Here is a 26,840-nt window from a genome sequence, read left to right on the forward strand (position 1 = left end):
TGCACCCTGCTAAGGAACTGTACTGCAGAGGTCTCCTGCGCTCCATACCCCACCCCGATGTGCAGCTCCGTCCTGCTGTCACTTTTTCCGAGGAAGCAACACTCTCTAAAAGGCGGGAGTAACGCAGCTGTCAAAAGCCCAGGGAAGCTCGCAACAGGGGAGACCAAAGTAATGCTGGAATTTAGTTATCCAGAGGGCAGGGGCCCGATTTCTTTCAGCCTGACCTCCCTTCCCAGGATCTGTTCCAGCTCCCCAAGCTGCCCAGGCTGAAGCCCAACAGAATTCCCACCCTGAATCTGAATTACGCACTCCCCCCACTACCAGGGGCTCTCTTACAAAGGAAAGCCTCAGAGCAAAGGCTATGCATGTATTTTCGCTCCCATACATAATACACAAAGAGGAACTTATATAAAAATTTCCAGCTGAAATACCAGCACATACCAAATTCAGTGGCTTCCTTCCAAGTCGCTGTTTCCTGGCACTTCCCTCCTCGAAATCCAAACACCCAAAGGCAGGCTCGAGAGTTAAAAAGAGGTTTCAGTCTTTCAGCCTTTTGACTTGTCCCCACAGCTACTCCCTGTCCATTCACCGCTTGTGAAAACACATACAAATGCAAGCCAGCTAGGTAAACACCAACACACCGATCCAGCAAGAGCCGTCCTGACCCACTCCACCTGAACAAAAAGGAGGTTGCAAATACACAAACCTTTGCACACTGTACCCTTGTTCATGTTACAGCAGGAAACATTACAGGAGATGTGGATTATTTTTGTTCAACCTCATAAATAAATATTTCTACCTTCAGGCAAACCTGGACAAGTCCAGAGCTGCATTCCTTCAAAGTTAAATCTTTTTATGTGTGCTTCTCTTTTCCTTTCTCCCTCTCTGACAAATACAGGCCCTCATTCCTTGCGAACTCTTCCCACAGAATTCCTATAAAATCCATACCAAGATATATGTGGTTTGTATTTCCAGCTCTTGAACCACTACAAAGCTTCTTACCTCTTTATTAAGCACAATCAGGAACTTTCTGCAATAGTCAATCACTGGCTCATTTAAATCAACTAATGTTCTTTAAGCAAAGCCCTGCACACAGGAAAGCCCGAGTTTGGGCAAACACCCCAGCTTCAACAGGCAAGAAATGTCCCTGCTGCTGTTTGAGCTGCTCCGGCTCCTGGAGGTAAATGGGCTTCCCAAAGGAGCACCAGCCTGACAGCCAGAAAAAGCAAATGAAAATGTAAACAGGAGGGAGGAGCCTGCGGGGACAATCAGGTTCAATGAAACCTGAACTCCTGGAGCCAAGAAGGAGTGGAAATGTGTTGGCTGAAGTAGGTAATTCAGTCTACAAGGTATTTCTTTACAGTGGGTCTTTCTCAGTCTGTTTCAATATCCAAATGGAGCCAAGCAAGCTCCTGCTCCCACATTGCTCAGCCACATGCTGACAATCGCTTGCTTTTGCCATCTTTTTCCCAAAACAACCAGCCTTTAGAAAATTGTGTTCTGGCACACCGATCAGGTCAGACATTTGCATCCACGCTGTCAAGAATTTGTACGTATCGGAGTTCTCAGGGAAGGAAAGCCGCCTGGAAATCTTGAGGCAATAACACTTACTTTTACGTAGCAGCTGCTGCTTGCAAGCTCCCACAGCCCAGCAGGGTCGGAGTCCTCTGCTCTGGCATGAATCAGCCCGGAGGGGGACTAAGCCTGTCAGTTCCTCCTTCAGTAACAGCTGTATCCCACCCCACGGCAGCCCGCAAAGTTCTGCTCTAAACATTATTGCAAGCATACGCAGGCATCACCCCCAGCCAGCCACATCCCGAGATAACAGCCATTTTCTGTTTCAGGAGCTGTCAACACTTCAACGACTTCTCAGCTGAACAAAGGATAAAAGCAGCTCTTGCATCGCAAAATACATGTACCTGGTTGTTGGTTATGAAAGAGTTGGATGTTAGGTTCAAACCCAGTTCAGAAGGTACACACTCTTCTGTTAAGAGTGTCACTGCTCTTGCAAATCAGTAACTGGCTGCATGTGAAACCAGGCAGGACTTGGAGAAAAGACGCCAACCACACAGCACATGCTATGCCGGCAGTACCTTCCCAGAGGCAGAGAACTGGCTTTCTCCTCTGGGACCATGCAGAATTGCTTCTGAGCTGGAAACTTCCAGCATCTGCCTCCAAGATATGGAAAAAACCAACAAGATATATTCAAAATTCTTGATGCAAACCGATGAGTCTCACTGAAGATGCAAATTTAGGTTTGGCCTCCCTATGTTTTGGTTCTCAGTGAGTTAAAAATGCCAGCTGTGTTCCTTGCCTCAAATTACAGGCTGCTTCTGCTCCTTCACAAGCCCGCCTGCACACGCATTCCGGGGGTCTGCGACTGTAAGCGCTAGGCATGCTTGAACACAGGCTGAGGCTCAACCCTGATGCCTGCACTAGCTAAATTACCAGAAGACACCCAGACAAGGTAATAGCAGCTCTGCATAAGTTAACTTACCCTATGGATATTTTACCTGCAACAGATTCATTCTGACAGATCTCCATGATTAAAATTTTATTGTTCTACATAGCCTTAGTGGTGCTTCACACAATCATTGCAAGAATGCTTTGGGAACTCAAGCAAGATGAGTGTAACCACTGGTTAAACCCATCCATGGATGGGGTTAGAAAGATGTTCTTAAGCCGTGTCACTCAACCAGTTTTGCTGACGCTCCCGCTGCTATCAGTTCCTGGCTTTCAGGGACACTCCATCCTGCAGCGCCGGGAACTCCTGGTTGCGCGCACATTCACACAGCTGAAGACCATCGGCTGACTGGGTGTGCGAACCTGGTCCAGGTCAGGCATGGATCACCTAAATTCTGTAAGCTACGCTACTATACATACCCCTTCAAAGCTTCTGTGCTGACTGTTGTGAGTACAGATGAAATCTGGTCTAGCACAGAGCGGCAGAGAAGGGTCACCCAAATGAACTGATCACAATGAAGCGATCACAAGTTTTGGAGAGAAGATACGGCCCTGCACTGTGAATCCGCATCATCTCAGACTTCTTCATTGCCCAACTGCAGTGCTTTCTACAATTTGGAGACCTCAAACTGCATTTAGTGCAACTCCCAAACTGTGATATAAAAAGTAGGTCCTGATTTGGTAAATTGTTTCAAGGCCGCAAGATTGATTCCTAGTTCATAAACATTTATGTGGCAATCCTTTAGTACATTTTTAGAGGGTTTTCAGAGATTTATAATTTGAGGATAACAAAATGGACTGGAAAGAAAGGAGAAAGGTATGAAGTCATCTTCTACCACTGTTTTTCCTTCCCTAACTATCCAAGACATTCAAGCAGCTGCTGATGTTCATGGATGTATTCCATTTTAAAGAACCAGTTTTCCAACATGAAATAGCAGTAGCTAAGCCATCAGGAAGCAGTTCTGTTTGCTATGCTGCTCTGCATAGAGTCTCTGACTCCAACTGAAAAATAAAAGAGGCTGAAGAAAACAAGGCATGTATCACAAAACCAGAAAGCAGACAAGCACTGAAAGGAAAGCAGCTGGAGGTGGGGGTGCTGTTAGCAACATGCTGTATGAGCAAGACCCTCAGGCTCACATGAGGTCCTTAAACCTCAAATCTTTTGAGAAGCAAAAGAGAGGGCATGCAAGACCCCACAGGATCTTTATGCTGTGCAAATGCTGATGTGTATTTCCCAGCCATTCAAATGGATCACATGTGTAGTTCAATGATTTTACAAGTACTCTGGAGTAAGAAAAACATGCTTCCAAAAGCACAGCTGTCCTGCACGGAACACAGGCAGAGCCAGCCAGCACAAACTCACGTTTAGAACACTACTGTAATATACTGTCCCACTTTTGCCCACCTGCAATCAAAAGAAAAGCACCGTGATCCCAGCACAAAGAATTGATGCTTCCAGCAAGAATTTTTTACGGTCATTAAATGGGAAGCAGCAGAAAAACACTGATGACTCTACGTGGTTGCTGAAAACCGTATAGGACCATGATAAAAAAAGAAAGGGCTTAAAAGGGCTGCATGAAAGGTCAACATAATGAATTTACTCTTTCTGTTGAGTATGGAATGTGTAATTTAACAGTATTACCATTATTAATAAAATTGCTCTGCCACTCAGTGGCACTTTCACTAAACTGATCAGCAAGTATTTCTAAACAAGCCCACGTATTGGAGAGGGAAGCTAAGGGACAGGTACACTTAGCAGAGTGCTTTCATTTCCTAACTTACTAATTAAACTTCAAAAGTTTTGCACAAGGATTCAAGAGACTTGTGGCTTATTTTCAGGTATTAGAGCAATAGAAGTAATGTATTGTAACCTTATAGGATAATAATTAAAGAATTTACCTTACTCAAAAAGAGTATTTGAAGATAATCAACACTCGCTCAACACAAGCATATACTAACATAATAAAGTATGTAGTTCTGTGTAGAGTAATGAAGCTGGGTTAATTAACATTGATAATACACAGCTGTGGGCTGGCTGCAGGGGGAATGAGCTGGCTGATGTGGGTGAGGTGCAGGTGTGGCTGGTTCTGTTAAGGGGTTGGGCAGCCAATGAAGAGAGAGGAGGGAGAAGCAGAGAGAAGAGATAGTGTGCCCTGGATGAGGAGAGACATGGAGAAGGCAGCAGAGGGACTGTATGAAGAGTATGTTGGTATGAGATGGTAAAAAGACCTTGTTGCAGCTTGATAGTTTGGAGAGTGCTGTGACAATTGGTGCCCTGTGTGAGGCCCTTCAGATTATGAGACTGAGCGTAATGAGCGGTGACAGCAGTGATGGCTGTGCTGGGGGATGTTTGAAGTTTTGAACAGTGATGGCAGTGCTCAATGTAGCGAAGACAGGCGGGGATAGCCTGCGATCCAGATCACGTTGAGATAGGCGGGAAGAGCCTGGGGGATCTGGATCAGACACTGGTAAAGGTGAGCGGTTGGGATCAAAGAGAAGGAAGCCTGACTGCCGTGGAGTTAAAGAGACTGAGGGTAATAATGGGCGATAGCGGCAAAGTACATGGCCAGACGTGGCAGCAGCCCGCAGCGGTGGTGGGTTCGGCTGGACAGCAGTGATGGCTGTGCCGGGTGAAGGTGCGGGAGCAGTGCGGTGCTGCAGACGGCTCCCGCCATTGCTGCTGCTGCTCGGCCTGGTGGTATTCTTGCCGGCGTTTCTGTGCTCGTTGAAGGTGTCTCCACTTGTAGAAGAAATGGGCGACCACAAGGATGTTAAGAAGTTTTTCAGGACACTGGATGATGTGTTAGTGCTGTATTCTAGATCTGCCGCTGCTGAAAGCTCATACAAGTTACTGTCCAGCGTGACCCAAGAGGTGAAAGGACGAGGTACTATAAGTGCATCAGAACCCCCCTTCTGAGGAAAAAAAAAATCCCAGATGCTAAGAAAGAAGAAAAGATGATCAACCTGCAGAAGATGAAAAGCCCAAGATAAAAGTGAAGAAAGAATATGAGTATGAGTTCAGGGACAAGTTGTCTGAACTGTATGAAAAGTTTATTTGTAACAAGTTTGTGATGGTTGGTAAAAACATGAGGTATGAAATGTTAAAAAGAGGGAAATTGTAGAGGAATTATAGAGGACTGTATGAAAAGTTTATTTGTAAAAAGGTTGTAATGATTGTTAAAAACATAAGGTATGAAATGTTTATTTTTTTAAAAAAGGGGGAATTGTAGAGGAATTAAGCTGGGTTAATTAGCATCATAATATACAACTGTGGGGGGCTGGCTGCAGGGGGAATGAGCTGGCTGATGTAGATAAGGTGCAGCTGTGGCTGGTTCTGTTAAGGGGTTGGGCAGCCAAAGAAGAAAGAGGAGGGAGAAGCAGAGAGAAGAGAGGGAACCCATGCCCTGGATGAGGAGAGACGAGGAGAAGGCAGCAGAGGGACTGGCATGAAGATTATGTTGGTATGAGATGGTAAAAAGACCTTGTTGCAGCTTGATAGTTTGGAGAGTGCTGCAACACACAATGAGACCTTGAAATCAGAAGTTGTGGGAGTCAGCAGGGCCCGTCTTTCATTCTGCCCTTTTCTGAAGTCAAGGGAAAAAAAACCCACCAGGCACATCTATGAAGTGGTTGTGTAAGTATTAACACCACTTTGGAAACATGGAAGGCAGGGGAAACCCTCTCACTTTATCTTCCTATGGTCCACTAAAGAAAACCACTATTTGTAGAAGATGCTTGCTGCAGAAACCTTCCCAGGAAGACACCTCACTGCCTCAGTACCTCTGTACGTGGCAAAAACTAACACGTTTCATTAACCAGTGTGCCAGACTCAACCAGACAGCTGCAGGACCACCTCCACAGTAAGGCATGCCCAACTTGCTGGAACAGCTCTCCTTCAAAAACTAACACTGATTATGGAACAAGGCATTCCCAACCAAAACCATAATGTTTTGCACAAGCTGTTAGCAGAAACCCATCAGGCCCTCCTGACCCACAGGACACACCTGCCAAGGGGGAGGGGAGGGTGAACACTGTACCATGGCATCATCAGTCTTCTTGTGATGGGAGTGGTAGTGGCTACCTGAACAGGGACCGGAAGAGAGTCACTGACAAGGCACCTAGCTGAAAAAGGCAAGGTGCATGATGTTAAAGGACCAGCAAAATGGGCAGTAATTACACTCAAACTCAGGAAAAGTCAGAACACTCTGATTACTTCAGGCATTTACCAGAAGAAGGATTGCTACTGCTTCATGGTGGCCTAAAAACCCCAAGAAACTCCAACCACTCTCATATGAGGCCTGTCTTTTGTTTTGTAAGTCTTCCCAGAGATTTGCCATTTAGGGGTTATAATGAATTTGGTATCATGAATCACCAGTTTATTCATGCAAATGCATTCATTTAAGAGACAGCACGAACCCTCACACCAGGTGCAAATGGCACCATGACTGGTGATGCTCTCTGTGCCCATTTTCACTGGCTGCTGGACTGAACCCTCCTACAGAGAGCGTGGAGCACGAGGCAGCTCTTTGTATGTGTGCTCAGGGGCCAGCACAGAGAGTGGACTTAAACCCTTCTCTTTCTGGTCTTGGGCAAGTCGCAGAAGAAACAAGCACCAGATCCCAACTTACACTAAGGCTTTTTTAGTTTGTTTCTTCCAGTTACACTTTCAATCTCTGATGCCGCCATGCTAATTTTACTCCCAAGCAAGTCAGGTGTTACAGGAATAAAAGCTCTCCAACACCCACAGCATCATGAAGGGGTTTTTTTCCATATCTAATGAAGCTAAACAGGTGGGATACCCTATGGCCTTCACAAGAGGGACGAAGAGTTGTTCAAGAGGCAGGTGCAGGGAAGGCACACTGGAGGAGGTTTGCCTTTCATACCAAGGCCATGAGCAGACTGTAAAATTAGGCAAAGAGGCTTCTCCTGTGCTATGTGCATGTGGAAGGAGATACCGATTTGGATGTTAGTGTTTAAAATAACAATGTTAACAACCATAGGCTGTAGCTGACACGACTGAGAAACAGGCACATGCTCAAAGGTTAATGCAAGCCTGCTCAGGAACCCAAATGAGCTGAGCGAAGAAGACTGGCTTGAAAAAGCATTACATGGCCTGAAGTAACGGCCCCCAGGCAATATGAAAAGAACGTGGGAAGGAAAAGAGAGAACGCTAGCCATGGTCACATCTGTTACCTTCCTCTGAGTTTCTACTGTCGGAATCCTTCTGTGCTGAAGAAAGAGGGTTTTTGCACATCTCATAAAAACAGAACCGCAAAAGATACCTGAATGTACCCTGAAAGTCTACTAAACCCTTCAAATTCCACCCTGTGGTCTCTGGGTACAAAAGTGTAATGAAGGCCTTTGACAAAGGGCTGGTGAATAACAGCACTGCCTGTTACTGAGACAGGACAGAAAGCAATTGGAGGACATTAAAAAGGTCTTGGGGCTTCGGGTTTTGCTTGGGTTTTTTGGGGAAAGCAAATAACTGCCTCTGCAACAGCTTTTAAAGTATTTGACATGTGCAACCTGTGCTTCCAATAAACCTGGGCACTGTTAGAGACCCTGATGATAGGGTGAATGGAGGCCAGTGTGGCCAGGAAGGGAAACAACAGGCAGTCAGAGGCAGGAGGCTAATGGAAAAAAACAGAGGCCATGGGACAGAGTAAATGCCTAGGGAATCCTGCTTCTAACCTGTTCTTGTTTTCAGATGTAAGGCTTCCAATATTTATCTTAGGTATAACCATGTCTCACTGGCACTTAGCATTTTGATTTTTTTCTGGTTTTATCTGAGATAAATATAAACTCAGCAGAACTGACAAATGGGACCTAGCAGAATCAATGTCCCAATGCACTGAGTAAAATGCACATCATTCTTCAATTCAGACACTGCTTCATTGATACACCCCTGTGTTTGGGTAAAAGGAAAAAAAATATTTTTCAATAGAACACAGCAGGCCAAGTTCTGGAGCTGAGCTTAGCACTTAAGTAAACACTCAAGACTCTCAAAAAGGTGTTCAGTGTATCTTAAAGGATGGTCTTTAAAAGTGAGCCAAAAAAAGGTCACTTTGAATCAGTAAATCCTTTGAAAGTCTTGGCCCCTGACTGCACTTCACTGTTGGCTCCTAACTGACCTATCCAAAAATACTCGAATACTTTTTCTTTGGATAACAAAAAAGACACCAAACCACAAACCAACCCCCAAAAAACCACCAACCCCACCACCACCAAACCAAACCAACACACACACACCCCCAAAAAAAAAAAAACCACAAAGCCAAACATGAAAATACAAGATTACAGTCCAGAGCAGTATTAGCTAATCAAGAACTATCTTGAAAACACCTGCATAAACTTATTATTTAGTCCCTAACATATTGAGTTAAAGAAAAATATTTAAGCCACATTTAATGCTGTGTTAAATTAATTAATGCTGTATTAAAGGAGGAGGAGAGAGAGAATTACCTATTGCTGCACAAGTAGAAATGAAACCTTGTAATCCTGTGCTTGCATTCAATATTACTGACATACAAAAGAAACCATTTTATTTTAATTCTTCCTCCAGCTCATTGTGAGCCTCATGATTAGGAAGTCCAACCAGATTAAAATTTTATATATATATATATATATATATATATATTAAAAAAAGAACATACAAAATTTCAAGAAATAGAAGGCATAACTTTCCTCAGAGAAAACCAGTTCAAAGCTGACACTCCAAGGCATTTCAGATACTGTTTCAAGCTGGCAGCATTTTACAGGGTAAATTTCTCTATCTTCTGTAGATGTCTCTATTTTCATTGTCAGAGAGAAAGAAGGGAAATTCTTTCAGGACACCTTGTCATCCCTACCTTCTAACAAATCTCTCTTTGTCTCGAAGAGTACTGCATCCAGCTGGTGACTAAAAGCTGCAATTACCATTTATTCGCTACCAATTTATCCTTCAGCTTCACTCACCAGAAATGGCATCAGACCTGCTGTTTTCTTTGGTAGGCATCTGCATTCCTGTTAAGGTACCAAAGCCAAGTAGTTTTGCCTCAGCCCTTGAGTTTTGCAATACTGAAGGGGCCCTCTGGGAAAAAAAGTGTTTAACTACATGAGGGGGCACCTCCCTATTGAATAGCTATTTACTTTGGGTTGAAGAGGAGAAAAAATTTCAATAAAAGTCAAACATCCCATCTAATCACATGACATGGGTGCATACCAGAATGTTGGTTATTGCCTACCTGGAAACATTTCTCAGATACTTTCCTTTATGAAAAGAAAAAGAGCAGGAGCAAACCAGTTTATAAATATTTAGCAATTTTTGACTGATTGGTGTTGATTACAGTTACAAAAGACTAGAAAATTTGTAAAGCAACCCTCTCGAGATACAGGAATTTGGATTCATTCAGCTCTATCCCTATTTGGTTTGAATTAAAAACATCCTTTTGTTTCCCAGGTTACTACTTTTCTAATTAACAAACACTGTTAAGCAAGCAAATGCACACTTTGCTAGAAAACAAACAGCAAGGTGCTGTTGAGAAAGATTAAGTTCCTGCCTTGTAAAGACTTGCTGAAAGTCCTTCTTTTGCTATTTCAACCAATTTCTAACATGTGCACATGTTCTTTGCTTTCCACAGATTGTAGCGCTGGCAGACAAAAGACTACAGAGGGATTTAGTGGTTGTTAACAGAAGTGAAATGTCTTAAAATGGAACACTGAACAAGAACCAGGTGCATTTCTGTTGCCAATCCACTGAATTCAGTAAAACTACAAGTGCCATTTTAGCCAACTATAACCTTTGATGTTTACCAGTTGTCTTTGTTAAAAAAAAACAACCATGCACAACAAAACCAATCCTGTATCTCGGCTAACTGAATGCTATACACACAAATGGCAGCACAGCATCCCAGTCACACACATCCCATACTCATTGTCTTAAGATAGAGTTGTTCCTTCATGATAGATTCACCATCTCTCTGGAAGAATCTTAGTGTGCTATCAGGATATTGAGAATAAAACTGAGATGAAGCAGTTATAGGCATTGCAAAAGGAACAGCAACATTCATCTTTTCCTCCAGTTATTCACGTTCTTCTATCAAAATGTTTCTACTCTTTGGCAGTACATTTAATTTTTATTTTAATATCTCTGATTTTATTTGCAGAACACCTGAGAGCCCAGGCTTGTACCAGGATCCACCGGTGGGTTCCACGCAAACGGATGGTTCCTATCCAAAAGGAGACTTGAATTTTTCAGCAGGAGGGAAGCATTCATTTACAATAGTATCTCTTACTGTGCCAAGTAATCATCCTGAAAATTGTCGAGAACCAAAAAACACCACCTCAACAAAAGACAAGTCAACCCTTTTCCACTTACCTCTCTTCCCTCAGGGGGAGCATGGGCGTGTGGGGTGTCAAAACTTTGTCATTTGGTATTTGAGAGAGAGAAAAATTAGTAAGTATAAAGCATATGAAAAGTTTTTCAGGAAGTGGGAAGGGATTACTTCTTTCTTTCAACTTTATGATCCCATAGAAAATACTTTATCCTTATTTATCACTACTCCCTATCTCCCTGCCCTAAATGCCATAATTACAAGCAGTAATTGTTTTTACTAGTTTTTAAGGATAATAATAGCTAAACCCAGCATTAGTTTACTCCATCACTTAATTTCAACTACTCCCAAAATACCATGATGAACAATCCCAATCCCCAAATCAGTCCAAACACAAAGGAGAGGTATATGATCTTAGCAATCAAAAGGAAGAGAGTGAAGCCCAGCTGAAGTATGTGAGCTACAATATCCAAGTTTTAAATTGAGACACACAATTATCAAGAGGAATTGGGACACATTTAAATCTCTTCACATAACAGAAGATACCACACATTTGTGGCCACAGGTGGTATCTCTTTGTGGCCAACTTGCTATTTTGCAGCAAATTAGCAACCTTTTGTAAATCCATACACATCTATTGTATGGTAAGTGATGCCTGAAGGCAAAAAACCACCAACAACACAGTACTCAGCAAGATCAAAAGTCATTTCTGTTCCTTCCTGCCCACAAAACACACACACAAGACTCGAAGAGTACCATGACTTCAAAACCACAAGAAAACCAATGGGAACCATCTCAGACTTCTACATGGCAGGAGGAAGACCTTCTCATTCTTGTGGTTCCGAATCCCACGCCTGAATGCATACTTCTAATCCAGAGTAACAGAAGTCCCTCTGCTAATGCACTGCTCAAGGCGGAGGAGGTCTGATACAAACTTAGAATTAGAAACTTAATAAAGTCTTCAGACTATTATGGGGGACTGTTAGTGCAGTCTACAAGAGACACTTCCCAAGGGATCTGAAGAGAAACATCATTGATGAGAAGAAATTAAAATAATTTATTGCTTTCCAATTGTCAAAATTCCTATATTGTTAAGATTGAGGGATAAAGAACTAAATCCAGAGAGCAAACCATCCAAAGCCTGGCTATAATCAACACAAATGTGTACGACCTTACTACCATCAAAGGGCTCAAGATCATTTAAAAGGCAACTGCTGCTGTCTGTAATGCTCTATCATGCCAACAAACCAAGATACTTTGGGTACATCTTTCTTCTATCGTGCCCTTTCATCTTTTGTTCTTTTGGTAACAAGGCCAAATAGGTGTAGGATTTCAAAAGGGACATACTGTTCTCTTGTTCATTTCTAATTTTTCATTTTAACACATCAGCTTGGAAACAGCCATTCCCCACACATATACCTACAAAGCAAATCCTGTTCTCTTCACAAAGCTCTGCCATAGCCTTCCTGGCCACCTTCATCTGCAGTTTCACAGGCACACATTTTTGAAATGAACAAAACAGTGTATAACTGGAATACAAGAATCATGTGTCACTCTCACGTCTCATATTATTCCTACTGAAATTCCTGTGGGAAAACAGGTACAAGTAAAACTGTGAAGATCAGTCCCTACATAAAGCTAGGAGTTTACCTTCACATGGAGTGGGTCTGAAACAGGCACCCTGTCTGAGACCTCCCGGCATCTTAAACATACCATCACTGTTATGCAGACTTCCAAATGCACCCCATTTTGTAGCTTAATCTTTTCTGAGGTACAGAAAAGATTCTCTCACTGCCTTCAGGACTGTAGCTAAAGGCTTCAGAAACCAAGGTTTCTGACTTTGCTCACTTTCTGGATGTGAAATCAGCATCTCCTCTTAGTGGTCTCTCACCTATGGTCAAAACTAGGACTCAACACATCTTTGTAATGTAAAAGCACAACACTGAAACGCTGTACAGACTATAAGAGAAGTCCATCCTGCTGTTTATAAATCCTACATAAATGAAGACCTACGCAAATTATGTTTACCTCAGGCAGCATACTAAGCTTACCTTTGTGTTCAGTACAGATCTCACCCTTAGGAGAAAAATGTAGCTGTCCCCTGTGTATGTGCTTTAGCCCCTCCTGACCTTTTGTCCAACCTACGCAGGAGCAAATGCTCTGCCTGCAGGTCAGTTGTTGGGCATCACAGGGTAAAACCCTGCCTCCTAAATGTTTGCTTCAGAAAAGAATATCTGGATACATCGCACGTTCTTATGGTATATTCCCTAGCTTCAGCTCTAGGGATTTCTCTGCAGATGAACAATAAACTTCTCAAGGGCTATCCTAATCATATTTATGTTGTATCTCAGGTACTTAAAATATACCATGCACGCAAATTACACACATAAACTCTTATTTAGTCTCACAATTGAAGCCCTGAACATCAGGAGAACATGCTTGTGAGTGGTTTGCGATCAAGTCTTCTACAAGACGTGAGCAGTGAACAGTGCTGTGTCTGCCAACAGTGTGTTGTCCACACATTTATATCAGCTTTCAATTTCCCATATTGATTCAGTTACCTACAGTGTGACACATTACAATGGGAAGGTCAAATCCACCTATCCAATCAATCTCAGCAATTAAAAACATTTGATATCAATGCATTGCTTGCTGAAGGTTATGTATATACAAAGGACAGGGAAAAGGATGGGGGGGGGGAAGGAAAGGAAGCAAATGATATGGAAACATTCTGGGTAGAAACTGAGATCTTCTTCAGCCAAGATTCAGTCTCACAGATGTTATTCCTTCTAAAAGACACTGTACAGTCTCATGCAACTATAAAACCTCTGATGACTCCCTTCGGAGTGCTCTAACTGCCCCATGTAAACGAGCCAAATGACTGTTCTCTTTCCACCTTCTATTTTCCCCTAGTTTTCTGCAGATTGGAGTCTGCTGTGGATGAGAAAATACTCACAAGAGTGATGCAGTGGAAAAAAAGTCAAGCTCCCACTATGCCTCTGCCCCTAAAACCCTCACCAATGTAGTCATTAGATGGTCAATGCCAAATTCAGATTATAAAAATCAATGGAAACTGAGCCTAGAGAGTGGCTAATTAAGTACCCTAGCTCTGCCTCTCTCTCATTTCGTAACAGGAGAGTTGTAAAAACAAGAACTTTGGCATCCATTCAGTACCTTCTCTCATGTTTTTACTTGCAACAACGTCAGGCTTGCATGCGCACCAAGGTGTACAGACACAGGTGTGACATTCTCAGTCCTCACAGGAAAACTACACACATTAAAAGCACAACATTCACTCAAGCAAAGAATTTGAAGACAGCTACTGGAGGCTTTCACCCTGTGCACGTATCAGCAGATTACAGAAGAGAAAAGTCTAAGAAATAAAGAGCAAGTCGGAAACAAGTACATTTATGAGGAGAAACAGGCAAATACACACATTCTTTGCTGTTTGTTTATCTGTAACTTCGCAGCCTGGTGCGCCTCCTGCAACACTCCAGATAACATAGTAATAAGTACTGAAGGCTACAAACTCACCACATCATTTTGTTGATCTTAAAATTATTTATTAGTATTCCAACTAAAAGCCTTAGTGAAAAAAAAAAAACCCAAACCACTAAAATGTAACTCGTATCAACCAGTTGCATCTCTGTCTAATTCAGTGCATTGACAAGAATCTCTCTCAAATGCAGCTTTCTTGCCAATAGAGCCACTGAAGTTAAACAGGGAAAGGTTGACAGCCACTTAACACAGCAACAAAGTGGCATTAGGTTCAAACAAATGAGGTCTCCTTCCTCCCTTTTGAACACTGTGACACAGATGCAAAATGTTTTGCCGTGGTCTTGTGTAAGGGGAACTACTCACCTTCCCCATCAGGGCTCACATTTTCATAGGAATCCCAGCGTATTAGTGGGTCTGAGGTATTGTAGTCAACTGTCACTCTATGGTCATTCTGAAGGTGTTCACATCCTAAAAAAATAAACGTCTGTTTGAGACCAAACATTATCATAGCCACATTGGTAATGGTATACGCACACATATGTACGTGGCCTTCTGACAGAAGCTTGCTCCCCAGACTACAACACCATATTCTGAAGTGGAAGCAGCAGCAAAAGGGGAAGAAAGATTATATAAATCAGCTAAAAAAAAGCTTAATCTATGTTTCATGACAGAAGGTACAAGCAGAGAATTTGATCTTGAGCTTCGTGGTTATGCCGTGGCTCTGGAAACGGATCAGCCCCCAGGCACAGCTCCGGCAGCTGATCCCCACTCAGCCCCGTAGGCGGGCACGATAAAACAGATAGCTGTTCAGAATGAAACCACAAGGATCTACACTGAGATGGTACAAAAGGAATGCTAAAAGAAGAGTTTGCTACAGATTATCATTCCGATACCAGCACAATTTATCACTGAAGATGAAAGGAGAGCTGAAAACCACCACTCTGTGTCCCTCCCAGTTCCCCCAGGTGCCAAGGGTGCCGTGCCAGCCATTCTCCAGCTCCTGGCAGAACCCCCGCTGGGCACCTTGCCTTCTACATGTTTGCCCGCGCTTCAGCAGGCTCTGCCAAAGACACCTGGAACTTTCAGCAGTAACCCACGATTTTCTGTCCTTAATGAGGTGTAAGATAATATTCAGCTTTTAAATGTATACCATGAGCAATTTAGGTGTGGTTCGGTGATTCAAAAGCGCAAAGCACAGGCATCAAGGACTCATGACCTTGGACTTGGCTTTGACACCAACACAAATTGGCTATCTGCCTTTGCTCTTCTCTCTGGACTAGGCAACAGAGAATCCTCAATTATCAACTCTTTGGCTGTGTCTGGAGAAGCAAGTCCTCTTGCAAACTGGTGTCAAGCAGCAGAACATTATGCACATGCTGTGACTTTTAAAACAAGGATAGTTAAAATTAGAAGGACAAGAATGCTATGGTCCTGTACCTTTATATGCTGGCAGAAAAAACACCACCTGTAGAGACTTTCTGTGATGTCATTTGTCACAAGGCAGATTCATAAAGTTTGTTACCTAAACTTTTAGGTGTCTCATCACCTCCAGCAAGTGCATTCTTTCCTAAAATCTGTATCAAAAGTTGCTTATTTTCTAGAATACTGTGTCCAGTTTTGAGCTACATAATACAAGAAAGATATGAATCAAGTGAAGCAAGTTCAGGGCAGGGTGACCAGGGTGGTTGAGATGGGAGGACTTGCCCTTTGAGGGAAGACTGAGGGACCAGGGCTTCTTCATCCTGGGGGGAGCTGGCAGCAGGTCCCCAAAGGCCACGGAGGAGACAGAGCCAGGTGGGGAAGCAGGGTAGAAGGACAACAAGGAACAGGCATGAACTGTATCTAGAGAAGTTTAGAGTCAATCTAAGAAAAAAATAAATGCACTGCGAGGGCAGTCAGGCACGGGAACAGCCCGCCCATAGGGGCTGGGAAGTCGCCAGCCGTGGAGGATTTCAAGATTTGAATGGACAAAGCTCTGGACAAGCTGAGCTGAGCTCATGGCCCGCCCTGCCTTCAGCAGGGGGATGACTAGAGATACTCCGCAGCTCTTCTATGATTCTATAATACTTTCAGATGCGGGAAAATAATTTTGCAGAAATTGTAAATAAATACTTCAAGGTGAACTCTTTTTCCTAGCCCGTTAATCCCTTAGATAGCAATTCAATACAAACTTCCAATCACTTAGAACTGCTAAAAACACCCCTCTGATTTGCCATCTAAGGAAGGGAAACTTGAAACAATTTTGATCCTTTTTCAGACATGTCAGCTGGCCTCTCTTCAAGCATTTCCTATCCAGAAATGTTTAGAACAAGCTGGACAAATTTATTTATAAAATCTTTTTTCTTAAATGGCCTTCCAACAGGCTAAGTGAGATCTTCATGTTTAGCTGGACAGAATCCAGCTGCTCACTGGCTGCTACTACAAGTTTCTAAGTGATCAAACTGGTGAGGAAAAAAACCCAAGGAAAACACACAATTCGCAGGACACTGGAAGTATGTATGAGAAAGACAGTTAACAGTATTTGGTTTTCATTCAGTCTCATGCAGAATCCATACTTTTTGGGACACTGTAAAATGAGTAAGAACCCATGTATTAACAGAATCAAACTACAATATTAAGCACAACCTTAAGTTCTTATTGCAGGTTGTGATTACCTATGATCTTAGCCACATTACCACAGAATTCTAGAGGCATACAGGATATACCTTACAAGGCAACTTCAAAGAAGACTCATTTCCAACAAAACTATAAATGTGCTAAACTGAAGACAGTCCAGACTTCACCACTGCAAATATCATCAGTTATGGACAACATTGAAAAAAGGTTATGGGATAGGCCACTGCTGCCACTTGTGCCAGACCAAGCTACCTATACTATGCATTGTTTTACACAGATGCTTTCTACTAGTCATCACCAACTGTTCCGATATAGTTTTAAACTGAAATCTGATCACTCCTCTGCTCCTGTAAATACAGCCTTCGTTCAATTTTTCAAAGTGAAACCAGTAACTTTATTACATTTTGAACAGTAAAGTTGGATTTCTGATCTACAAGAGAAGTGGAATGAAAGAGGAAAATAGGATATATTTTTTTAAAAAATTTACATTTCAGTGCATCTTATTTTCAAACTAAGAGCATTTTTTCTTCTGTATACTCACCTTGAATTTTCTCTGGTGTTCCTGAAAACACTAATTCCACTTTGCCATAATCAGGGAAACGGTCATCTGAAAACGAAGGATAGTATTTCAGCAAGCTATCTCCCAGGAGAGCAGTTCAAAGGCACTCAGAAATCAGGATTCTCTACAACTATTAATACATGTACCCTCCTCACTCTTCTCACTTGTGGTTTAGCGATTTGCTTCTAAAAGAGCCACATCCTTTGCCCCACACATCTCCAGAAAAGACCACATAAGCATCAGCTGGAGGTCTTTTACTTCCAAGAACAGTCCAAAGCAGAAAAGACATACAGTTCCCAAACCTCTCTCTAGACAGACATGGCTGGCTTTGGCTTTTAAGAAAAACACACCTAGGAGCAAACTACAATTGTTCTCTATTTAGGCTGAATTGCAGTACTTTGACCACAAAACTTTTGTGTAGCCATATGTTGCAGGAAAATATGTTTGATTTTAGTTTGCCAGTAACATAAGGTGAAGGAGTTACAATCCTGCATACAAACATCAAAATAAAACTGAATCAATAATTTGGAAAATACAAAGATTAGCCCAGCACATTTTCAAATGTGTCTGAAAACTTTGCCTCTATTTTTGTACATTCTGAGGCATATTAAATGATCTCCATACCCAGGCAGACTAGGTCACAAACACAATATCAGACTTTATGACTGTTTTCCTTAGCCAAAAAAGGGATCCACTCAGCCCACCTTATTTCCTGTGATGGTGACTAATAGAGTCACCATTTCAAATAAGAATCTGTTGTTTTTACAAATGTGAGAGGATGCAATAAGGACTACATAGGAGTATCTGAGTGATTTTGACAAATTAACTCACTTGAAGAGCTTTTCTTCTCCTTAGGGGTTTACCTATGTTACGTGATATGAGTTAACTAACACAAAGCAGTGTCCCTTTCCCTGAAAATAAGGATAGAAAAAAACCAATCAAGAATCCTTTTCAAAATGGGTCCTGAAGATGATCATCGCATGCACGGGCACACACATACACCCCCGCACACAGCCGCATCCAGCCAGCTACAAAGGCAAGTACCTTTGTTGGCATTGTCCAAATCCTCTTTGCCAAAAACCAGGCCATGTCCTTGAATGGCTCCAGTGTGAAACTGAAGGCGAAAAACCACGTCACGAGTAGCTGACCGGTATTTTTTGTGATAACACTTGAGCTAGAAAGACAGAGAAACACATCAGGAAGTAATTTCTCACAAATCTGAACAAATGCGTCTGTATGCATGAGTTAGTAAGTAAAGCAGCCACAGTGCAATTTGCTGCAGACATCCCTGATGTTGTAACAGGCAGGGTATGTATTATTCAACCCTTTAAAACTATACAGGCCCAAGGCAAGATAGTTCTGGATGTGTAAAAATAGTAATTACTATTTTCATCGCTGTCAGTCACCAATCAGTAGATTATGATTCAGAAGTGCAACATCTGCCAGTACAACGTTGGAATGCTGACTTGTGTCCGTAATTCTTCATGGTACCAAATTAATGTAAAACTGAATTATAGCACATCCATTTCAAAATAACTGAAGAATATGCAGAGCCTTTAGAAGCCAGCCTGCAAAGCTGATTATACCTACTTTAGGACTTTTTAAAAACCTACTCTAGTGATGATAGAATCTTGGTTTATGCTACTGTGGGCAGTTGGTAGTAGTTTTTATACCACAGCTAGAACAACACAGAACTCTCTGAAATTAACATCTAGTCCTACTTTCTAATACCATCTTCCCTTAGGCTAGACCTAAAGATATTCTACCTGTTAATTCTCTGAGTCTGCTGTAATACAACGTCACTCAGCATTCTTAGAGGAACACATAAAAATATTGGTAACACCTTAGTCACAGGGCTGAAAATGTTATGATATTATCCTGATGATATCGGGATTTTATGATAAAGCAGATGTTACTGAAATGCATTAAGACGACAACAAATACCACCTTTTTTCTTAAGACAGATGAAGAAAAGTGTCTTAGAAAAGACTGAATAACTGAACAGCAAATAGTTATTCAAACTGAATACAATAAAGACATAGGGGTTTAAGAGGGATGCTTATGAAAACTGGGATTAAAACAGTTACGAAATTCTTCTCACTACAGGATTTGAAAAAACTAACATAAGCTGTTGCTGTCTACCTTTCGTTACAGGAGTAACTCCTCAATGCCTTAAATTCCTAAGTTAATCAGCGCTGACACATGGCACATAGGACAATTTCTGAAATACTTCAGCCCATATATAAGAGATGTTTTTTTTCACGTATTCTCTACGCAAACCTTATATTTCTAACCCTTTATAAAGGCTAGGAGATTCACTATGCAAGTAAGCATTATTTTATCTGCAAGTGAGGATTTGGGGTTGGTTGGTTGTTTTTCAGAAGAGAATTCCCTACAGCACAGTGGTAATACCAAGTGAAATACTATTTGCTTCTTATTTTAAACAACGCTTTACACTCACTAAAATTAACATAGCATACAAAACCCTGCCTACTAGCAGGAGCTATCTCCTTTTAGTCCAACACAACTATCAGCGTCATTCTGCTAGAACCACGGCCATAAGTTAGTCCCTTAGGTTACCAAAACAAAGGTAGGAGAAACAGTTAAGACTGCTTGAATCAAGAATAAATAAATGCTCGTTCTCCACTATGTCCAGCAACCCTATGTAAAGGCAAAACATCATCATAAAGGATGAAAACTTCAAGTTTGCCCAGGAATGAAAAATGGACAGAAATGGGATTAAGAGAACCCCTGATGAGAGATATTAGAACTAACCTGCTCCAAAACCTATACTTGGCCTGAAAGTAACTGTTTACATTTAATTATATTATTTGAGCAAAAAGAAGCTCAAAAAGAATTAAGAGCTTCTTTAAGGTTATGTACATTCCTCCACAATTTAATGTTAAAACATTAACTTTAGCTGTTTTAAACAATCACGTCATTTTTACATGTGGCTCAAACATGAGAGTTTCTGAAGATGCAGAAGACTAAATCCCTGAACAACACTTTTTATCCTCCAACTTTGGCAACAGTTCTGGCTTTGCACAGTTGCTGGATTTACACAGAATCTACTGTCTTTTGCATAATTGTGTTTATAAAACCAGTGTATCTGGGTCAGTTCAGAAAACTACATAGCACCTGCTTCTTTCCACTTTGCAATTCAAAGTAACAGCCTTGAATAATTTTAACTCAGCGTATCATAAACAACTTACACAAAATTGTCATTGTTTATTAAAATCTGGCCAATACCCAGAATACTGAAAACATCTCTCAGTGCCCAGTACACATAACAAGCTTTCAAGGAAGCCTTAGCTTAATTTTGAATTCAGTCTCCACTACGTTCTGATGCCATACCCAAGAATTACTGCAAGCCACTGTAATGTGCTGGGCAATACTCTGTGCATTTACAGATCTCAATGCAGCTTTTCAAGGGCTGTGGCTGTGCTCCATCACCACGTGTTACTCACATTGTGTTAACAAATTCTCTGAACTTCAGACAAGCAAGTCTTTTAAGTCTGTCTTTTTTTTAAACCCATGCACTTTAAGGGGTTAAACTTCATGGAGTTGGAGGTGGAGCATTCTACATATTTTTCTTTTTCCTGAAACCACTGATGTTTTTACTTAGACATATGTTAAAAGACAATATACTTTGAATTAAGAAATTCAAAGTGCTGAAGCTGCTAACTAGCAGCACCAGGCCTCAGCCCTTGTACAGCCCTAACCCAAGGCTGGTTTAAAACCCAGTCCAGTTAATCAGCTGGAGAATAGAGAAGCAATGGATGATCGATTTATATACACAGATGCTCTCAGAAACACAGATGGCTTTAGAAAAATTAATATAGATGAATAGGAACTGCTTGTTCAAAAAGTACATGTGCTTGAAGGATTATGTGAGTTCAAGCAAGTGGAAAGAAGACCACAATCCGAAGGGGACCTTGAAACTGAGGCAGAGACTGGAACCAGAATGGATGAATCAACTGGGACAGGGTCAGGTGATGGATTTGCAGAATTGACAAGAATTTAGGAGGAAACTCCTAAAAACTTTGGACATTGACTAATGATTTGGTAAGTGTATACAAGCTGTGCTGCATCCTTTTGTTCTCGGCCACTCACTGAGGTGGTGGCCCTACTCTGAGCTGTGATTAAAGCAAGCCTAGTGGTACCCACAACTGTGTGAATTTCTCCTTTAACACATAGTAAAAAATTATTCCAAACTGAAGTCTTTTGTTTAGGAAACATTACCATGCTGAATAAGATGCTGGCTTGCTCAGAAGAATTACCTCCAATAATAGCTTGGGATTAATGAAGTTGATCTCTTTTTAAATGATGCAAGTATTACTGAAAAGCTATGTGTCCATTTTTCATCTTAAACACACATTTGAGATACCGAATTGGTCTCAGACTGATTTCTTTTCTGAGCTATTCCACTTCCTTAGGCACCATCAGTCCTCTGATGAGCTAACAAATCTTCCTGAATCTGAAACTGTCCCAAGCATCCAAAGTATACCAATTTCTAACAGTATATTTAGCAAAAAAATTCTCCATTTTTCAGTGAAAGAAAGAACGAACAACACACTAAACTGAATGGAAAGGGGAAGTAGGAAAGGCAGAAGAAGGATAATAAAAAAGATTATTTCAGAAGGTAGAAAAAACCAGAACCCTGACACCAAGAACCTCTTACACTGAGGTCCAACATTTCTCAAAGTAGTACATAAAAGAAAAAAGCATCACGAAACCTAGTAGCAACAGACCAGGGATATTTTCTGACAGTACTTCTCCCCACCATTCATTCCACACGTTCTTCTGTTCCCTTAGTTTAACAAATTGAAAGGCACACCAACTATCTTTCTTTACCTTTTCTGTGCATAACAGTGCATGACAAGAGAGAAAGCTGAGGTATTTAAAATGCTAGTGCAGCAATTCAACCAGAGTCATGCTCTGCACACAGAGAATTACATGCCCTGTATTAACACATATAAACTGCTTTCTAAATACTGCATGTGCTTGTAGAATCAAAAAGCTTTCATTTGGTATCACGCCTTTTTGAGTTCCAAACCAATTCAGAATTAGTTAGGTATTTTCTTTACAGCATATAGTTTTACGATTGTACACGTTGCCTGCCAAATTATAGGACACTGGTATTTTAATGCCAAGTTACAAATACTCCCCAAAGCAATTTTCTTAAAGAAAACAGCGCCACAGGCCTTACCGCACTTGGTGATGCTACGAAATGAGAATGCTGACAGCAATTGTTTCAGCTCCTAAAAACCTTCTAGTTTGATGAGAGGATGACTAAATTAACTTAATAACCTGTTTTGGAGTACATCTGCAACCATTTGCTCAATGTATTTTTTTTACAAGAACACAAAACAGGTCAGAGACTATAAACTAAATGGCACAGTACTCTATTTTCATTCCATACAATTAAACTTACCATAATATCTCCCTTCAAAAGCTGGGCAGGGTCTATAGCAATGCAGATTCGGCTTTGATTTTCTGGCCCTACGCTACTTAACAGGAGAGAAAAGAAAAATAAAATATATGGTTTAAAGAAACAAAAAGCAAAAAAAGACTATGAAATTCTGCAATTATGAGAATTAAAACCTGGATTCAAACAAAACTGAAAATGCTCATGACTTACTATATTCCAGATGTATAAACTGGTTGCATAGCCTGGTATAACTTCAGGAAAGGCCGGCAAGCTGAAAAGAAGTCAACAGAAAAGAACATTTTGGAATTATTTTCCTTTATCTGAATAATACAACTAGGAAGCTTAATGCACTGAGCAAAGTGGCACAATGTTGGCTGTCAAAATATCCTTCCAAGTAAAACTGGTTTTGACAGATTCATTTTCCCCCCCAAAAAAAAGTATCTGATTATATTTTATGAAAATGTCACTTTTCCCTGATCTTCAGACTACTAGTGAATTGGACAGGAGGGGATTTGAAAGTATTCCGGTAATGAAAGAAAAAGGGAACCCTTTGCTCCTTATTAAATGTCTGTCTTCCTTCCTTCCCACTTTTTCTGCAGGAAAACAAAATTATTAAGGGAAGACAGACAATAGCCAAAACAAAACAAAAAACCCCACCCCAAACCAAGACAAAAAGCATTTTCAAAATTAAATAGAATATTTGATCTATGGTTTTGTTTCAAAACTAGTAAGTCCCTTAAATTTCCTGCTAGGCAAACAATACTTTGTCCTTACAGAAATAGTTATTTTACACATAAAACCAAACTAAACACCAATGACAATGGAGCACTCCAAATCCATGACAATGACATTTCTAAAGACAGGTGCTATTGAATTATCGGATTATAAAAATTCAGTTATACTCCTTTACTATGCTCTAGCACGGTATCTTGGTTTAGCATTTAAATCCTAAAGCCACTTATTATAGCAGGCCACCCTAGAAGCTCAACATATCCAAATGGCTTTCCTACAGGAAATCCAATCAGGAAACAGAAAAGAGATTAAGTTTATGATTATGTTTCCTAAACAAGAAGGAAATGACTGTGAGATCTCACCACGTTCCCAGCTCCTTTTCAGGGACCAGGACCACAGCTGTTCAGAAACTAGACAGACCTGAATAGCACCAATGCCTCATTTAACAAAGTATTTCACCTGCTGTAATTTTTACTTTTAGGATATTTCTCTTCTCCTGATTCTTCTACTGGGAATATTTAGACCGGTATCAAGGAGCACTAACTCTACTTTGAGATTCATGGAGGCTTTCTAGAAAGCTCCAAAATGAAGACTTTGAGCCTACACTTGGATAGGAAAAGTTAGGTAATTTACCTCCACCAGCATCGAAGCTTGGGATGCCGTGAAGGATAACATAGTGCAGAAAAAGAGGGGTTGCATTCATTTTCACAGATCCAGATAGAAGGCCACTTAAGAATTGCACGTATCTAAAAACACAAAATTTAACTGAATTAAATAAAAACAGTAATATCAGGGAAAAAACAACCATATCGGGGAAATACATTCTTTACACATTAATACTTCTAGGTCACGGGTAAGTGAATAGCATTGCGACATTACACGTAACTCCAAAAGAAGAGTCTTCAAAAAACAGCATGAAAAGACACTTCAGTTTACCACTTTATTAAATCCATGGCTGCTACATTGCTATCATTACCTTAGTTATTTACATCACTATTCTAATAAAGACAGGAACCAGAAGAGACAGTAATGTCAGTTGTTCCGACATACATTCCCAGTTGCTCCTGAACGTCTCCATTGGCTTTCACAGCTGCGTGACGTGGGTCCCACTGCCTTACAGCAAGTTGCATGTCATTAAAACAAGAGCAAGAAGTGCCCTTGTCAAAATCTTAGCATTAAGGCCTGCGCAGGCAAGTAACATCTTCACAATGAAAAGTTACCTCATTCAGCACCAAACAGAGGAAAACTACTATAGCAACATGAAAATCATTTTATTTCTGCTATTTCATCCCTGGTCTGGTCACAAGCTGATGAGTAAATGCATGCAAGGGAACATCACTGCAGTGTGTGTTAAACAAATTCCTCCTGTCTCCTTAAAGAAGCTGGGGAAAACATCCTCCTTTAGTTTTTCTGCTGGTTTTGAGTCCCTTTTCTTCCACACTCATGACATGTCCTTCATTTAAGTTCACTCTCTGGAATGTACAGAAAGAAGAATATCACCTCTTTTTCCCCCTTTACACGGGGGCTCACTGACCCACCCCTGACTGCATGCCCCCAGTAACACCACAACTAAAGGCATCCTGCCCAAGAACGGCAGCTTTACTGCACCAGACAGAGGCTGTAGTGGCTTAAAATAGGTTTCATTTTTGTAGGCAGCTAGCAAAGCTCACTTTATTTTGAAACGCTAAGAAAAGACATCTGCTCTTTGGTTTCCTCCTTCCATTTTTCTGAAAATATTTGGTACATCAGAAGCACAAAGATACACATTGTCCCACCTACGTGACAAAACAGTGTGGTAAAACACTTTGTCAGTGACCTCTCAGGCTGAACAATTTCTCTCTATCACTACCTGTTTTTAATTACTCCAAAAATCTGGCTGAAGTTTGGAACCCCTTTCTCCAGGCAGTGCATTTAAGAGGCTTATAGGCAGCTGGCTTATTTTTGAGAAGCGCGTTCAAAGACTTCAAATCCTGAAGGTTTATGAGAAATTTTTAACAATGAAGGGTATCTGCACTTCTTACTCATGCAAACCTTCTCAAATAAGCAGTTGAAGAATTTTCCATTCTAAGTATTGTCAGAATGGATTCAGAATGGCAGATCTGGTCTCTAGTTGCTTTTCTTGCCGCTCTTCCAGCATCCAGCTGGCAATGGGGAAAAGCTAAGCGATATTTTCAGGATTGATGCATTTAATGGCCTCCATTTCTTTTTTTTTTTCCTGGACAAAACTTAGTGGAGAAAAAATTTCAAAATACAAGTAAATGGGTTTATTTTCAAATTTTATCATTCTGATATTTACCTAAACTGGATTTTAACAAGGACATCACTACTTAATTATCCAAGAGTAGATTCAGAGGGAAAGCACATTAAAAAGGTGTTCAGGCCACCAGCTGATCAAAATGGCATCAAAAAAGGATTATAAACTTGCCCATAAATATTACAGAGTTGGTTCTCCTTTCTCTACAATAGGATTAGTAGCCACTGCCAGGCCAGGCAAAGGTAGGAAAGGCCAGGCTCAGGAGAACGGTTCTGACAGACAGTTGGAAAACCTCCTCTGTCCTCACGGGGAGTGACACTCCCAAGCCCCTGTGTGCAGGCGGGTCTGGAAGACGGTACGGGCAGCTCAAGTTCAAGTCCTGCTGAGCAATGGCGCTAACTCCATCAGTCAGGAGGTGAACTGCATCTCCGAGGCTTCCCCTGCGCCCCACCTCCCAGAAGAATGAAGCAAGTCTCCATCCAGAGGGTAGGAAAGCCGGATACCACCATTTACACCTACTTCATCTCCAGCTTTAGGGCTCACGTGCAGATCACCTAAGTGAGTAGCTGCTGAAGCTTCTGTCAACACGGCTGTAAAAACTGCCCTGATGCACAGGCCCAGGGGCTGCAGCGAGTGTCCCTGGCTCACATGGGCCTATGCTGGCTGCATAAGGCTACTGCACAGGAGGGCTCAGAGCTTCTATTTCCTTTTGATCCTGTGCTTCACACTTCTCTCTCTGGCAGGCATCACTCTCAAATCGTTATAATAAAAGTGCAATACACACATGCAGGCATAAAACTGAAATAAAAAGAGAGGTCAGTAAAGTTCTAGTTATGAAAAGTTTATTTCAAGTCTAATGAAATGCTGTGTTACTATTTTTCAAGTGAAAGAGAGGTGTGAAGGTCACCAAATGGGTTCAAGAAGTAACCAAAAAGGGTTTGTTATTTAGAGATTAACAGAGCCAAATGCCTTATT

At 41.3% G+C, this 26,840-nt stretch overlaps 1 protein-coding gene across 12 annotated transcripts in view; it reads right to left on the reverse strand.

Moving 5' to 3' along the window:
* Positions 1-26,840, reverse strand: part of TNS3 (tensin 3) — a 282,694-nt gene that overhangs the window by 75,286 nt on the left and 180,568 nt on the right. For 11 of the 12 annotated variants that reach the window (XM_080382108.1, XM_080382101.1, XM_080382110.1 and 8 more), the window contains 6 exons: positions 24,245-24,357; positions 23,090-23,150; positions 22,883-22,958; positions 18,493-18,622; positions 17,431-17,496; positions 14,637-14,741 (listed from right to left, as the gene is read on the reverse strand). In XM_080382108.1, the coding sequence (XP_080238234.1) occupies positions 14,637-14,741; positions 17,431-17,496; positions 18,493-18,622; positions 22,883-22,958; positions 23,090-23,150; positions 24,245-24,357 (551 nt within the window). The remainder of the gene's footprint in view (positions 1-14,636; positions 14,742-17,430; positions 17,497-18,492; positions 18,623-22,882; positions 22,959-23,089; positions 23,151-24,244; positions 24,358-26,840) is intronic. The other variant, XM_080382105.1, reaches the window with a different exon arrangement.

This window comes from Falco punctatus (assembly GCF_963210335.1).
Source record: "Falco punctatus genome assembly, chromosome: 4".
Lineage (NCBI taxonomy): Eukaryota > Metazoa > Chordata > Aves > Falconiformes > Falconidae > Falco > Falco punctatus.